The 12,957-nt window shown below is 42.5% G+C and overlaps 1 protein-coding gene across 10 annotated transcripts in view; it reads left to right on the top strand.

Moving 5' to 3' along the window:
- STYXL2 (serine/threonine/tyrosine interacting like 2) overlaps positions 1 to 12,957 on the top strand; it is an 81,977-nt gene that overhangs the window by 41,636 nt on the left and 27,384 nt on the right. For 8 of the 10 annotated variants that reach the window (XM_058443397.1, XM_058443398.1, XM_058443395.1 and 5 more), the window contains 4 exons: positions 728 to 890; positions 1,026 to 1,144; positions 1,282 to 1,393; positions 1,785 to 1,910. In XM_058443397.1, the coding sequence (XP_058299380.1) occupies positions 1,290 to 1,393; positions 1,785 to 1,910 (230 nt within the window). In that variant the 5' untranslated portion in view covers positions 728 to 890; positions 1,026 to 1,144; positions 1,282 to 1,289. Of the gene's footprint in view, positions 1 to 727; positions 891 to 1,025; positions 1,145 to 1,281; positions 1,493 to 1,784; positions 1,911 to 12,957 lie in introns of all 10 variants that reach the window. The other 2 variants (XM_058443399.1, XM_058443400.1) reach the window with 2 other exon arrangements.

Below are 12,957 nucleotides of genomic sequence, written 5' to 3'. Positions count from 1 at the left end.
ATGAAAGGATGACTATAGTATGTGTGGGATGAGAGGTGTGGGCTATTTGGCTTTGCTTTGATCATTGTGATGGTAGAGGGGGTAGTGGGGTAAGACAGCTTATTTGACATTTATGAAGCTCACATAATTCTTATGTCACCCAGGGTTGCCAATCCATCATCACCTTGGGGTGTGAGTAGAGGGGAGGAAACGTGGAGGAGGGCGAGCATAACTGTCCAGTTGACCATCCAGAGACATGTCTATTAAAAGAAATGTAGACGGGGCACGGTGACTCACACCTGTAATCCCAGCACTTTGGGAGGCCGAGGTGGATGGATCGCTTTAGCCCAGGAGTTCGAGACTAGCCTGGGCAACATAGTGAGACCCCATCTCTACAAAAAATTTAAAAATTATCTGGGTGTGGTGGCATGTGCCGGTACTCCCAGCTACTCAGGAGGCTGAGGTGGGAAGATCACCTGATCCTGAGAGGTTGAGGCTGCAGTGAGCTGTGATGGCACCACTGCACTCTCACCAGGGCAACAGAGTGAGACTCTGTCTAAAAAAAAGAGAAAAAGAAATGTAATCTTGGTCACAAGCAATGACTACTCTTTAATTGCACAACAGTGCTCTTCCAATATCTATCTGTTAAGGACCCTTTCCATTCTATATATCTGGTCCTTTTTTAGGCCTCTCTAGTTGACATGCGGCTGTGGCAAGTTTGTTTATTCTTCTATATCTTTGGATTTAGACTCTCTTCTGGAAGAACTTTGAATCGGCGGTCCCAGGCAAGAGGGTTTGAAGAGAGAACCCAGAGAAAAGCTATTCTTCAGGTTCTCCATCTACCAAGCACAAACGTCTTCCAATTCTGCTGCTAAATGTCAGTGTCTGGAGAATCAGCCAGGAAGGAAAGAGTTAAGTGAGGACTGCTTTGGGGCCTGGGTCCAGAGCCTGCATTCCTTCCTCCCAGAGATCTGCCAGCCTATGGGGCCAGAGGCTAAATTTAGAGGGTGGCTAAGGTTTCCTGTTAACAGCTGTCCTGCCCCTAGGAGAAGAAGCCCTGAAGAGAGGAGGTAGCTGGTTCCTGTCTCACTGGCTGGAGCTTCAGCTTCGGTCATTTCATCCAGGTCCCTCAGCCCGTGGTGGGGAACATCCAGGCAGGTTAGAGGTGAGTGTGCTTCTCCCCTCATCAGTCCTGGTGAGCCCAGGACTTACAATACAAGGGGCAGCTGCTTTGCCCTGAGTGTCAGGGCACAGCCATGATGACTGGGACCAGCTGCTGGTATACTTCATGTCCCTTAATAGGCTCCAGGATGACGCCTGAGCCAAAGGCCCTGCCTCCTGTGGCCTTGGTTAGAGTCACCGAAGGCCAGCTGCGTCTTCCCCAGCAGAGACAAATGGGTGTGCGTGGGCATAGGTGAGGAGTGTGTGTGTATGCACACCCTATAATTTCAACTGAAAAATCTTGCTGGTCCGGGGAAAGTCATTGTTCTTCAACATCTTGAGCTGAGTTCAGGTAACCTGCTGGCTCCTCTGCCTCATCCCTTGTTGGCATCTGTGGAAGGAGCCACAATGGCACTTCCATGTTGTCACTTCAAGGTGGGCTCCTAATATGGTGGGGTGCACTTCTTGGTGTCCCGGTAACAGTGGCTGGGCCAGGTCTGACTGGGTTTTCCTTGCCGGTCCTTTGCCCACCGGGACCTTCCTATTCCCAGTTCCACTGAGGTGACATCACCAACACACCTTCTCCCCCGACAAAACCTCTGGAACCTAATTCCCTAACTGCCTTTTCCTTGCCAAACTTTCAGAGGTTGGCAGGTTGTCATGGCGACCAGCAAGGACCCAGAGGAGGAGCAGGTAGTCCCAAGCGAGGAGGACGAAGCCAACGTGAGGGCGGTGCAGGCCCACTACCTCCGAAGCCCCTCCCCTAGCCAGTAAGTGACCACTTATCTCCCACCCTCACAGCCTCAGCTGGGAGCCTGCAGCCATCACCTCGGTTCACTCATTTAACAAATATTATTGAGTACTCGTATGTGTCCTGCTTTCTGGAGGAGGTAAATATGCAAATAGACTGATTGCAATGTGGCAGGTGTGTGCTAGATATTAATATGTTCAGGATCTGGTATGTGGTGGGCTAGACAATAGGGAAGAGAACAACTGGACTTGGAAGGTCATAGGAGGCTTGGCTGGAAGAGATGATGGTGGACCCGAACCTCAAAGCATGAGTAGGAATTTGGCCCTTCTTGATTCACTAGGACCGGGGCTGGATATGGGGATGACAGGCCATAGGCTATAAGAAAAGGGATGAGGAGAGGAGAAGCCCATGGAAGCATTCCCTAGCACTAAAATAATTTTTTATCTATAATCAAGCTGTGTCTTTTAAACTGGGAGATGTGCATGCCTGGGGCAAGTGGCAAGATGCCAAGGGACATGAGGCATCTTCCTGGAGAGTCCTCTTTTTATCACAAGTAATTTGAAACTTTCTTTTACATTAAAATCATCGACGTTATGTTATCATGTAGAATGAAAAAAATGTGCATAACGTTTTAGGACAAACCATGAGACATTAGAGAAATGTCGTGCTTAATTGCCTGCTAAAACAATACTGTGTGTGCCTGTCCATTTTCTTCTGTCATAAATCATAACAGGAGACCTGACTTTTAATCATATCTCTGTCACCAAATTGGTGTGAAGAATAACTTAAATGATTGAGCCTTTAGTTGGAAACGTCTAACTAAAACATCTGAAATTAACTTCTCCTCTAAGAATTTATCATTCTGCTTGATTACACTTTTCTTTGATTCTCTTGGGATCTTGCTGGCTCCTGCTTCCTGTGTCAAAAGGCTTCCCCAGTGGAGTAAGACAGGAACGAGGGCAGGTGCTCGGCACTCATGGGCCAGGGCCTTCGCCCAAATGGAGCTTAGAGACTTCTCCTTTAAAATTCAGCATTATGTTGGGAGGTCAAGGTGGGAGGATCATGAGGTCAGGAGATCGAGCCCAGCCTGGCCAATATAGTGAAACCCCATCTCTACTAAAAATACAAAACTTAGCCAGGTGTGGTGGTAGGTTCCTGTAATCTCAGCTACTCGGGAGGCTGAAGCAGGAGAATCACTTGAACCCGGGAGGCCGAGGTTTCAGTGAGCCGAGATGGCACCACTGAACTTCAGCCTAGGTGACAGAGCGAGACTCCATCTCAAAAAAAAGAGGCCGGGCGCGGTGGCTCACGCTTGTAATCCCAGCACTTTGGGAGGCCGAGGCGGGCGGATCACGAGGTCAGGAGATCGAGACCACGGTGAAACCCCGTCTCTACTAAAAATACAAAAAAAATTAGCCGGGCGTAGTGGCGGGCGCCTGTAGTCCCAGCTACTCGGAGAGGCTGAGACAGGAGAATGGCGTGAACCCGGGAGGCGGAGCTTGCAGTGAGCCGAGAGCGCGCCACTGCACTCCAGCCTGGGCGACAGAGCGAGACTCTGTCTCAAAAAAAAAGAAAAAAAAAAAAAAAAGAAAAAGAAAAGAAAATTCAGCATTATGGTCTCACTTAGGAAAACTCTCAGGATTGAGAGATTTAACATATGTCCTCCTCTCTTGTATACCCCCGATAAGGCAGAGGTCGCTTCGCGTGTGGTTGGGATAGGTGACAGTTTCATGTATTGCTAAGGGTAATGTTAGCTATTATATCTAAAGGACATTTCTTTCTTGCTCAAATAAGTTCGAAAACAGGTACCTGAGCAGTGATTCAAGAACTAAGACTCCTTCTATCTTGAAGGTTCACCACTTTAAAGCATGGCTTCTAAAGTCACAATGCTCGTCAGTATCAACATAAAATGGAGATGAGTGTGGAGAATTTCCCAGGAGGTTTTATGATCCAGACCTGAAAATGGCCGCTTCATTTTCACTCATATTCCATTGTCTAGAACTCAGAAAGGTCATGCTTTCTTGCAAGGAAGGATGGGAAATAAGGCCCATGAGCCCAAGAAAAAGAGGAAATGAGTGTGTCAATAATAGTAGTCTCAGCCACAGTGTACTCCTCTAGTCAGTCAATCCATGTTACCTTTTTTTTCCCACCTATAGAACATGTTTACTGCCTCCCAAGTGAGGCAACTCAAAATCCCACTTACCAACTGCTGCATATGTAGTTCCAGGCTAGGTTCTCCAATGGGTATTCATTCTGTCCCTCAGGCCTGAATGCAACACATTATGGTCGGATCAGGATAACTGCCAAAAACAGCTACCATTTTAGAAAAGGAGGAAGAGGAAATACTGCTGTCATATAATTAATGAACATGTTGACCCAGGATGTGAGGAATCCTCCTAGATTCGACCTTGATTTGTCTCTCTGAGAGGAATACCTTTGTCTGTTGTTCTCTTTGACCTCTAGCTCTGCCCTCCTAGCTGTCTTGCTTGTCCATTATCCTCCATAGCCAGGTTGAAGACATGTCTTCCTTGAAGGCTGTATAGCTTTTGCAGACTGTGTCCTGTTTATGAAACTTCGGTGGCTCGGGGGCTGTTTTAAGGCTTATGCTGCCCAAAGGCTTTTGGAAGTTCCTGGTTTCTTTGAAAATACAACCCTTTCAAAAACTCAATAGGTTTATGATCTATGTAGTTTAGACAACTCCATGTGTTACTAACCACACTCAAAGTTCTTTCCTAGGTATAGTTTTCAGTCCTGATTCATTCATTTGCCTCTTTGTCTCTGTTTAATGATAGTTATCTTGGGAGGTTATCTGAAACTGTAAATTTGGGTGGGGAGTCCAGGATGCATGTTGTAATTTGTAGTGTAATTGTTAGAAAGTTTTGCAATGGAATGTATAGCTAACAAGCTAATGAAGGGTGGATAAAATAATAAAATATAATCAATCCAAAAGAAGAAAAGAAAGTAGAGAAAAAGAATACAGAAAAAGAACAACTTTCTCCACAAGAAACTATAGGTTAAAAAAAAAAGAAGGAAAAAGTATAATAAGAAAATAGTAGGATGGTAGATTTAAGCTCAAATATATAAATAACTACGTTAAATGTAAATAGACTAAATACTCCAATTAAAAGACAAAGATGGTCAAATTCAATTTTTTTAAAAAGGCTACATACTGTTTACAAGAGACACACCTTAAAAATAAGGATATAGGCTTGTCATGGTAGCTCATGCCTGTAATTCTAGCACTTTGGGAAGCTGAGGTAGGATGATTGCTTGAGGCCCCGAGTTTCAGACAAGACTAGGCAACATAGTGAAGCCCTGTCTCTACAAATTTTTTTTTTTTTTTTTTTTTGAGACGGAGTCTCGCTCTGTCACCAGGCTGGAGTGCAGTGGCATGATCTTGGCTCACTGCAACCTCTGCCTCCAGGGTTCAAGTGAGTCTTCTGCCTCAGCCTCCAGAGTAGCTGGGACTACAGGCGCATGCTACCCCACTCAGCTAATTTTTGTATTTTTAGTAGAGATGGGGTTTCACCATGTTGGTCAGGATGGTCTCGATCTCTTGACCTTGTGATCCCTCCGCCTCAGCTCTCAAAATACTGGGATTACAGGTGTGAGCCACCGTGCCTGGCCCAAACTTTTTTAAAAAAATTAGCCAGGCATGGTTGCACATGCCTGTAGCCTCAGCTACTCAGAAAGCTGAGGCAACAGGATTGCTTGAGCCCAGGAATTCAAGGCTGCAGTGAGCTATGACCATGCCACTGCATTCCAGCCTGGGTGAGAAAGGGAGGCCCTGTCTCAAAAAATAAAATAAGGATATACAAAAGTTAACGAAGAATAAAAAATTTATATTACACTGTTCCAGTTACTACTGCTCATAACTTCAAATTTTAGTGGCATAAAATACCATTTTATTATGTTCATAATCAAGAGCCTGGATGAGGCACAGTAGGGTTAGCCTGTCTTTGCTCCATGATGTCCAAGGCCTCAGCTAGAAAGATTTGAAGACTAGGGATGACTTAAGGCTGTAGGGTGACTCACAGAGGCATCTTCACGTTTGGCAGTTTATGTTGAAATTTACCTAGGTTTTTGGCCAGAATACCTAAGATAGTCCCTCCATGTGGGCTACTTTGGGCTTTCTCTAAGCATGGTAGCTAAATTCCAAGAGTTGCATCCGAGAGAATAAGATAGATGTGTATTAATTTTCATGAGCTAGCCTCAAGAGTTACATAGCACCACTTCTGCTGTACTCTGCTGTCACAAATGTCCATGAAGTTTCAAGGGGAGGCAACATAAATTTCATCACTCCATCAGAGAAGTACCAAGGTAATATTGTAAAGTAAGCAAAAGCAAACCAGTGAAGCAGATTTTAAAGTAATCATTACTAGATACAAAGAGACAAAAAGAGACATTTCATAATGATCAAAGGTTCAATTCACCAGAAAGATAAAATAATTTTCAATTTCTATGTTTAATAACACAACCTCAAAATATATAAGGCAAAAAACTGACAGAACTGAATGAAAAATTAAAAGCCACAATCTCCCTCAACTGTATGTATATTTTTAAAAACTATCTCAGCAACTGATAAAAAAATTATCAAAAGAATAATTTTTAATAAGAATATCAAAAAATTATCAAGAATATTTGGACAAAACAATAAATAAAATTAACCTAATTAGCATTTATAGAACATGCACCCAACAAGTACAGGATACACATTCTTATCATGTACATGTGGAACATTTGCCAAAATAGATCATATACTGGGCCATACATATATCAACAAATGTTCAGTGATTGAAATAATATGGAACATGTTATCTGAACATAGAAGAATAAAGGTAGAGATCAATTAAAAAACAGAGATTCAAATTAAAATCACAATTCAATACTACTACATACTCACCAGAATATCTTAAACTAAAGACCAACAATAGCAAATATTAATGAAGATGTGAAGCAATCAAAACTCCCATTCATTGCTGGTGAGAGTGTAAATTAGTACAACCATTTGGAACTATTTTGCAGTATCTACTAAAGCTAAACATATGGTTGTCCTCTGACCCAGCAGGCTCACTCTTCGTAAATACTTGACAAAAATAACTACATATGTGCACCAGAAGATAAATACTATAATGTTTAGCAATTAATAGTCATTAAGAATATAGGATGTATAAACAACATGATGAACTGTCCAATTAGCAGTAGGCTAGATAAATAAAGTCTGGCATATATATTTATTTTAAAAACTGCCTGTCTTGGTCTCTTTTCTGTTGCTATAACAGAATACCTGAGACTGGGTAATGTACAAAGAATAGAGGTTTATTTGGCTCATAGCTCTGGAGGCTGGAAAGTCCAACATCAAGTGGCCACATTTGGCAAGGGCCTCATGCTGCCTCATAACACGGCAGATGGAATCACATAGCATGAGTGCATGTGAAAGAGGAGAGCAGGCATGTGCAAAAGAGACCAAATGCAAGAGGCAGCCTCACTTTATAACAACCCCCTCTCATGGTAACTAATCCAGTCCCCAAAGAGCAAGAACTCATTCCCATGAGAAAAGCATTCCTCTCTCTTAACAACCTAATCACCTCTTAAGACACTACCTTCCAATGCCACCCCATTGGAGACCAAGCCTCAATATGAGTTTTGGTGAGGACAAACCATAGAATTGCCCTAGGAAATATGTATTTTATTAACTGCCTATCACTTTGGAGTGATTGAGCTTCTCAGATTGTTGATTGAGGATGGCAAATAATAAATATGACACAAAGGGGCAGGGGTGAAGGGAGTCACCAAAAGGGGAAATAGGAGGCAGGGAAGACTAATTCTGCTGGTTTCACAATTTTACATCACCTTAGCCTACCACAAGACAGAAGCATTGAAGCAAAGGCATTCAGTCCTTAGCCTTTTCCACAGCCATTCTCCCTTCCTAGGCAAAAACAGGCTCAACCTGAAAGACCCACTTTCCTGTACAATGGGCTGAACTTCCTTAAAACATGGCCCCACATCCAGAGCAAATGTTCTCTGGATTTGCAGTGACTGCTGCTGAATCCTGTTGGTTTTAATGCCCTTCTTGGTTTGTGTCTACTACTCAGCAACTGATTTCTAGAAACATCCCAAATCATCTAGCCCTTTTCAGAAATTCTCAAGGAAGGCAAACATGTGGTGACACTTCATAGGCTATCTCTTCCCACAATGGCCTCATAAAATCTGAACTCTAAACTATTACAATTGCACAGGCTTTGAAGCTATCATCCAATCAATCCCACTTTACTACACAGAACCACACCTAAACGAGTTCAGATGAATGAGTCTACAGTGCTTTTTAAAAAATGAAAACAGAACTTATAGACTTAGAGAAAATATTTTCAAATTACATATCTGATAAAGAACTTCTATCTAGAATAGATTTTTTAAAACTCCCACAACCTACTAATAAGGAAACAAACAACTCAATTAAAAAGCAGACAAATGATTGGAATACATATTCACCAAAAATGATACGTGGATGGCAAATATGCACATGAAAAGATGCTCAAAATCCTTAATCATTAGGGACACAGAAATTAAAACCACAATGAGTTACCATTACATACCTATTAAAATATCTGAAATTAAAAAGATTGACCATACCAAATGTTGGTGGAAAATGTAGAGTACTTGGGACAATCTTATATACTGCTGGTGGGAAGGTAAAATAGTCCATTTTACAGATTTTCAGTTTCTTATAAAATTAAACATAAATCTACCTAAACATGTACACCTATATCTACATGATCCCATCATTCTACTCCTAGAGATATACTCAAGAGAAATGAAAGCCTATGTCTGCAGGGCACAATGGCTCATGTCTATAATCCCAGCACTTTGGGAGGCTGAGGCAAGTGGATCACCTGAGGTCAGGAGTTTGAGACCAGCCTGGCCAACAGAGTGAAACCCCATCTTAACTAAAAATACAAAAATTAGCTGGGTGTGGTGGTGGGCACCTGTAAGCCCAGCTACTTAGGCTGAGGCAAAAGAGTCGCTTGAACCAGAGACGTAGAGGTTGCAGTGAACCAAGACTGCACCACTGCACTTCAGCCTAGGCAACAGAGTGAGAGTCCATCTCAAAAAAAAAAAAAAAAAAAGCCTATGTCTATGCAAAGACCGGTACATGAATGTTCATAGCAGGTTTATTTGTAATAGCCAAAAAACTGAAAACATCCTAGATGTCCAATGACAAGTGAATGGATAAACACATTGTGTCACATTTACACATAGGAATACTATACAGCAATGAAAAGAAATGAACTATTGATTCATACAACAACATGGATGAATCTCAAAATAATTACACTGCTTGAAAGTCAGACAAAAAAGGGTACATACTATATTATTCCATTTATATAAAGTTCTAGAAAATGCAAACACATCTCTATAGTGGCAGCAGTTTAATGGTTGCCTGGGGGGCATAGGGCAGGGAGGGGGTGAGAGGGAGGGCTTAAAAAGGGGCACAAGGGATGATGTGATCTTGGTTGCGGTGATGGCTTCACAGATGTATGTCAAATCTTGTATATTTTAAATTTGTGCAGTTTGTGTATCAATAATAAAGCTGTTTTAAAAAAAAAAAAAATATATATATATGATAAAACCCTCTTTTAGGAGGCAGTATGGTACTGTGGAAAGAAATTAAGTGGTGTAGTGGAGACCAAAATTGAGGTCATATCTGCCCTCCTACTTATAAACCCTTGAAAGCTTGCTTAAATTACTTAATAAAAAAATCAGAATACCAGTTTTACCCAGTAGTAGAGAATAAATAATATAACATATATAAAGGTATACTAGGTATTTGATAAATGATGGTTCTCTTCCCTTTTCCTTTCAGGGAAAGATATCTGACAATAAAATTTTTTCAGTAACTTATCATGTCAAGAAATTTTTATTTATCCAGAGTCCCACACACACTGATTAAGACATCATGCTTCTCTAATTCTGCCCTGAGCAAATCCCGTATTCTAAGAAGCAGAGTATCACTTACTGATATTTGTCCCCGTCCTGAACAGTCCTCCTTGTACTTGATAAGTGCCTGAAATTCCATCCTTCTGGTTTTATGACTTCAGATAAAGGTTTGAGTCTTTAAGTTAAATTTTAAGTCTTTTAAGTTAAATTATGCACCAAGTCAGCAAATACCTCACCACCGGACTCTTAGTCCTTGTACTAGTTTCCTAGGGCTGCCACAGCAAATTCTACAAACTAGGCAGCTCAAAAACAAGAGAAATTTATTTTCTCACATATTGGAAGCCAGAAGTCTGAAATCAAGGTGGTGACAGAGCCACACAGCCTCCAAAGACTCTAGGGAAGACTCCTTCCTTGTCTCTTGCTCATTTCTGTTGGCTATGGGCGTTTCTTGCATTGTGGCAGCATAATTCCAATCTCTGCCGTCCTTCAAAAGGCCTTCTGCTCTGTCTTCTCTTCTCTTCTAAGGACACCTGCCACTGGCTTTAGAGTCCATCCTAATTTAGGGTTATCTCATCTCAAAAGCTTTAACTTAATTACTCCTGCAATGATCCTTTTTCCAAAAAAGATTACATTCCCAGGTTTTGGAAGACATACCATTTTGGAGGGCCACCGTTCAACTCACTACAGCCCTATATCCAGCCCCTAGGAAACAGAATTGTACTCTTTCCTGTGGAACTAGAACAGAGCCTTGCAGAACTTCACCCAGTGCTCCAAACAGCCACTAGCAGCCAGCCAGAATTAGCAGGGATGTACCCTGCTTGCTGTCCTGGCAGGGAGTCTTAACATTTCAAGTCTCATCTGTAAATCTCATCCTAGGGTGAATTAAGAATCTGAGAAAGGGGTGTAGACAATGGATGGGGTATCAAATCTTCATTTTTGCCTGAGTTAGGCACTAGCTTGAAACACCTTAAATTCAAACCTAGCCACTATGAGTCACTCTCTGGAAGAAAATGGGCGGTTAGAGATTCATCCATCTTACAGCTAGGCAAATTCCCCTAAGTGATTCATGACTTGACACTAAAATTTAAAGCCCCCTGTCGGTGGGGGAGCTTGCTGGGGACTTCTCCCTTACCTATAGTCTCCGTCAGGCCTTCCCAGTCACCTAAATAAATACAGCCTAAGACGTAAGTGCACGGCCGGGCGCGGTGGTTCACGCCTGTAATCCTAGCACTTTGGGAGGCCGAGGCGGGTGGATCACAAGGTCAGGAGATCGAGACCATCCTGGCTAACACGGTGAAACCCCGTCTCTACTAAAAATAGAAAAATTAGCCTGGCTTGGTGGTGGGCACCTGTAATCCCAGCTGCTCAGGAGGCTGAGGCAAGTGAGTGGCATGAACCGGGAGGCGGAGCTTGCAGTGAGCGGAGATCGCGCCACTGCACTCCAGCCTGGGCGACAGAGCCAGACTCCTTGAAAAAAAAAAAAAGAAGTAGAAGAAGTAAGTTCTCTTGTAGTGCAAATCAACCTCTGCCCCCCACCACCCGTCTCTTCCTTCTTAGCTATTATCATCAGTTTTCTCTTCCTTTCCAACTAAAGGAGCAAAGACATTTTTATCATTCTCTTGTTCCTGATTTGAAGAATGTTTTTCTACTTGACTTTGTATCTTTCCAAGTCAAAATCCATTTCTTGCTTTGGTTTTTAGATCTGAACTTTTCAAGACTTCCCAGTTTTGTAGAACTGCTTGGTAAGTCTCGATCAGGCTTCCTGTCACGGTGACAGTTTCCCTTGACCTTCAGTGAATTTCCTTAACTGTGCTCTCCTTTCCCTTCCTGTGGCAAGCAAGCATCTGCGGTGGGTGTGGTAGGAGACAGGCGCATGAAGTGTAATTTCTCTGTGTTTTCGTTATGTTTCTTTGGGAAATGGCTCCTCCTGTCCATCCTTTCTCCTTTACATTTCTTTTTCAGTGAAAATTTCTCCACCTCGGCTCTTTCACTAAGCCTGTTGGAAGCAGCTTGCTAAAAATCTATTTTCTTTCGTTTACTGACTTCTCTTCTTCCTTAGAGCCTGAACTTTGCCTGTGTGTGGTCATTTTCTCTGAAGTCACTGAACACTTAGAGCCCAGAAACCTTGTCCTTTTTTGCAAAAGCCATATCAAGAAAGACACCTCCTCCTGGGCCTCTACCTCCATTTCACTTCCAAGGGACTCCTTGACAGGAAGTGATCAGCTATAGGAAAGTCTGGGCTGAAGGACCCCAATTCCACTACAATCCGTGTCTGAACAGCAGGCAACTAGTTTAAAGCACGGCTTTCAAACTTTGCTGACTATAATCTGCAGTATGACAATGCCATTTGCATCTCAACTCAGAGATATATACATGTATATATAAATTTTTAAAAGTTCACAAAACTACACTTATCCTTACAATGGGTGATGCTATTCCCTTTCTTTCCCCTCCTCCTTCCCTCCCTTTCTTCCTCTTTTTCTCCCTTCCCTCCCTTCCTTCGTTCTTTCCTTCCTTCCTTCCCTTTTTTCTGTTTCCTTTTTTTTCTTTTTGTCCCAGATGCTGAACATAACCCATTGAATTGATTTTATGATACATGGATTGGTCAGTCTGCAATTTTGAAAAACGCAAGTCTAAAGCAAGCTGCACCACTCTCCTGCTTTTGGTTAGGAAGTCCATCAAACTCCCCTTTATTGTTCCTCTTTCAATTCAGCCTCAAGGCTTTTTAGCAGCTGCTTCCTGATCCTATGATGAGGTGTGTATCGATCCTAGATCCTTTTTTTCCCTGCCTGTCTTTCTTGAACAGCCAGCCCTCACTGCTTTCTAATCAGGGTGTGAGTGTCATCTCACTCCATCTCAGGTATGCCGGTTAGGACACACACATAGTCATAAATCAAAACCTCTAGGGCCGCCATCTCACTGACCTTGCAAATATAAACAAGGCCAGTTGTTCTGGTCTCTCCCTCCTTTCTCGTTTCTATTTCTGCAGTCCTTCTCTGTGGAAAACAAGCGTCCGTTTTAGGTCTCGCCCCCACAGCTTTCTTTATTAGACTTAATAAAACGTGTCTGTGGCAAACAGTTTTGTGACTATTAGGTTTACATCTCCTGCTCATGGCGGCTGACTCGTA

Source organism: Hylobates moloch, unplaced genomic scaffold (genome assembly GCF_009828535.3).
Source record: "Hylobates moloch isolate HMO894 unplaced genomic scaffold, HMol_V3 SCAFFOLD_8, whole genome shotgun sequence".
In the NCBI taxonomy this organism is placed as follows: Eukaryota; Metazoa; Chordata; class Mammalia; order Primates; family Hylobatidae; genus Hylobates; species Hylobates moloch.
The sequence above is the reverse complement of the archived record's forward strand: the minus strand, read 5'-3'. Positions and strand labels throughout refer to the sequence as shown.